This window comes from Phoenix dactylifera, chromosome 3 (genome assembly GCF_051530095.1).
Source record: "Phoenix dactylifera cultivar Ajwa chromosome 3, Ajwa_hap1_PhDact_Kaust_v1.1, whole genome shotgun sequence".
Taxonomy (NCBI): Eukaryota; Viridiplantae; Streptophyta; class Magnoliopsida; order Arecales; family Arecaceae; genus Phoenix; species Phoenix dactylifera.
This window is the reverse complement of record NC_143192.1, coordinates 2,716,019-2,719,602: the sequence shown is the minus strand read 5'-3', so window position 1 is coordinate 2,719,602 and position 3,584 is coordinate 2,716,019. Positions and strand designations below refer to the sequence as shown.

At 44.7% G+C, this 3,584-nt stretch overlaps 1 protein-coding gene across 1 annotated transcript; it reads right to left on the bottom strand.

Annotated features, from left to right (window-relative positions):
• Positions 1-838: 838 nt before the first annotated feature.
• LOC103706880 (cytochrome P450 93A3-like) lies at positions 839-3,311 on the bottom strand. The gene is made up of 2 exons (XM_039123852.3): positions 2,331-3,311; positions 839-1,709 (listed from the first exon to the last, which is right to left on the bottom strand). The coding sequence occupies exons 1-2, from the start codon at positions 3,234-3,236 to the stop codon at positions 1,056-1,058; spliced, it is 1,560 nt and encodes a 519-aa protein (XP_038979780.2). The 5' UTR covers positions 3,237-3,311; the 3' UTR covers positions 839-1,055.
• Positions 3,312-3,584: the final 273 nt, after the last annotated feature.

Here is a 3,584-nt window from a genome sequence, read left to right as displayed (position 1 = left end):
TTTTTCCGTAAAGAATGAATATACATTTATAGAGATACAAGAAAAGCTATTTTAGGAAACTATTAATCCCAGCATAAAGAAATTTCTAAATCTAGTAATTCCATAAAGTATTTACAGCTACATTTAGCTATGAATTCTCGAATGAAGAAGTTTCTATATCTGTTTCCTCCATGTTCGGTTGATGGAGGAGCTCATACCCACGGTTAGGTAAATAGGTTCTTTCCATTCTTGACTGGTTGAGAGAGACTCACGCCAACACTTCAGACATGCATTATGCAACAAGAACAGTAAAAGAATAGTATAATTAAATACTATATCAACCAAACCTAGCTACTTCTTTCCGAGAGAAAATTTCATGGTGGGGCACCCTAGCACCTTATACTAAAATCTTATCACCATTGTCTTTTGTACAACTAAAAGTATAACAATCTAGAATCTCATACAAAAAATTTAGCCGGAAAATATTATTTAGATTTCTTAATTTAAGTACCCAAAATTTATCCAATGAATAGCCGATATGAGACTAAACATATGTCCGTACGGATCCTCACATATTTCTTTTTTTTAAGCTCTAGCATTCTTGTTAAATTAAAAGTCCAAATCCATTTAAATTTAATCACAAGTACCACGATCGGCCTGTGGTCAGTCTCAATAAGTATGTGTTGCAGTGTTATAAGTTATCGGGTGGATTCGCTCTAATATTATTTGTCATGACTTATGATTTAATCCAAAAAGACTATCTGAAATGTATTATTTGAGTTTCTCGATCCTGTACAAATATTTAAGATATATTTAATAAATAATTGATATAAAACAAAATATACGTCCACACTTCATGTGAAGAGAAAACCAATCCAGCACTCGCATACTTATTCCAGTTTTAAATAACCTTCACCATGGTTTAAATAAAGGACAAAACAAGACACTGAAACAACCCGACTTATCTCCATGAGATCTGTCCAGAGGATATTACAAGACCAGTACCAGAGTGCAAAACATAAAACTTCTGGGATAGACAAATATATGCCTCCTTAGCATGCCATGGCAAATAGCTTTCATGGATCGAGTGGTGGGAACGGGTCCAAGCGTGCAACAGGAACACACACCAAAGGCTGAGCCCTAAGAATCACCATGCCGATACCTTCGCTCATGTCCAGCCCTCCACTCCTCTCTTCTTCTTTACCATCAACTTTCCACTCAAAGCAGTGAACTAAGGCAGCCAACGTCAGTTGTATCACCTGCAAAGCTAACGAGATCCCCGGGCACACCCTCCTGCCACTCCCGAACGGCAGCAGCTCGAAGTGCTGCCCTCTGAAGTCGATCGAGCTGAGCCCATCCTCTCCAGGCGCCGCGAACCTCTCCGGCCGGAACTCCAGCGGGTCCTTCCAGTAGCTGGGATCTCTTCCGATCGACCACACGTTGACGAAGAGGCTCGTGTTGGCAGGGATCTCGTACCCTCCCACCTTCACTTCCTTGTCCGATACCCTTATGGCCAATGGCGCCGCCGGGTGGAGCCTTAGAGTCTCTTTGACGACAGCACGAAGGTATGGTAGATTCGGGATGTCGCTCTCTCGGATCAGCCTGTCCTTGCCTACAGCTTTGTCAATCTCTTCCCTCAATTTTCTTAGAATGCGTGGATGGTTGATGAGCTCCGCTAGCGCCCATTCCACCGTAGCGGCTGACGAATCAGAGCCTGCTGTGAAAATATCCTACATAATATAGGAAGAATAAGGAGTACGATATTTTGGACTCATTTGCTTCACTGAAAAACAAGAAAGAAAAGTATGAAAATGCTTCTTATTTGATTGGATTTTTTTAGAGAGGAAGATGAAAAAGTAGTATTTTTATAAAAATAAATTTTTATATTTAGTAAAAAAAATTCATAAAAAAATAAAAAAAGCTACTTTCCTGCCAACTAGAAATTAGATTTTTTTCTAAAGATAATTTTAAGCTATCAAAATTCATAAATAAGATCTTTCCATTAGTATAATAGATATTTAATATAATTTTTTAGAAAAATAAATACTTAACTAAATATAAGCCACTCTACAATATGCTGCTTTTCTACGATCAACCAAATATACCAACCTATTTTTCAAACATTATATTTTTTTTAAAATTATTTTTAAAAAAAAAGGCTCAAAAGGTGACGTGCAGCTCAAAAGGCTCAGCTACGGATGAAGAAAAGGAGAGGTGAGAAATAGGGATAAAAAGGCTGCCGTAGGGCGGCGGCCACGTACACAGTAATCCCTGGATAAACCTGCGTTAACACAGGGATTAGGGGGCTTATTCCGTTTCCAAGCGGGGCCTAAAAGATCATTGTAACTTACCAGAACAAAGCCCTTGATGTTCTCTCTTGTTAGCTTCATATCAGCATTCGCGTCCTCGGACACGTCGAGCATGATATCAAGCAAGTCCTTGACACCATTATCTCCCTCTCCTCTCTCTTTTCTTCTCTTCCTAATCTCTTCTTTCTCCTTGATGATCCTCTCCATGAACGCATCAAACCTTTCATGAACCACGTTGATCCTTTTGTTCAGCCCTTGCAAGTCCAAGTTGCGGAAAATCCCGATGTAGTCACTGAGGTTGAACACCCCAACGAGCTCGGCCACCTGCTTCACCAACTTCCTCGCCTCCTCCGTGTCAGAAGTCGTCGAGCTCGCCGTCATTCTGGTGATCACGTTGTTGGTCATCTTGATCAGCTCCCAGCTGATGTCGACGGGGTTGCTGGATCTGGCCTTGTGGAGCAAGGTCCGCAAGAGGGCATGGAGCTCCGTACGCCGGACCGGGGAGAGTTGGTCGACCGTCCGGCCGCCGAGGAGCTCCGACATGCAAAGCCTCTTCATGAACTTCCAGTAGGGGCCGTAGGGGGCGAAGGCGAAGCCGGCGGAGTCGTAGGCGAAGCGGCGGACGGCCGTGTACTGGGGGCGGTTGGCAAATGCGAGGTCGTGGGTCTTGAGGAGCTCCCTCACGGTGTCGGGCGACGAGGCCACGACGGCGGGCGTGGATCCGAGGAGGAGGTGGATAAGGGGGCCGTGGCGGCTCGTCAGCTTGTGGAAGGATTGGTGGAGGGGAGGGCGGAGGAGGTGGAGGTGGCCGACGATGGGGATGGGCCTCGGGCCGGGCGGAAGGTGTGGCTTGGGATGCTTGGCCTTGAAGAAGATGGCTTTGATAAGGAGGATCAAAGCGAGGGAGATCAGGAAGGGTAGGGTGGAGGAGGTGAGGCCTCCTTCCATGGCTGGTGTGGAAGGGGACACGCCTAAGAGGTGGAAGAAGGCTCGGCTGAGAGGAATAGCTCTAGAAATTAATGGCATGCGAATTAATGAAGGGTGTTCTAGCAAAAAAAAATAAAATATTGAAGGGTGACGAGGCATTGGCTTGTTTAATGGCAAGTGGACCGGGTAGGTAGGAGCAGCGGTGGGATGCAATCACCCTAGGCCAAGTGGCGTGCGGCGTCCGCCAAAAATTGGAACGAGGCGGAGGTCAAATAAAATAATTTCAACGTGGGTCCATCCAATAATTTCTCGATGGTGGGGAGGGGAGGATGGAGGACATGAGTGCTGGTATCCAAAGTAAAGGCGAGG

What these genes read in the sequence shown, in the direction of transcription:
- LOC103706880 (XM_039123852.3), bottom strand. Translation starts at nt 3,236, where the DNA reads ATGGAAGGAGGCCTCACCTCCTCCACCCTACCCTTCCTGATCTCCCTC. An exon ending in ACATCAAGGGCTTTGTTCTG is followed by an intron (nt 1,710 to 2,330) that starts GTAAGTTACAAT and finishes TATATTATGTAG; the next exon opens with GATATTTTCACAGCAGGCTC.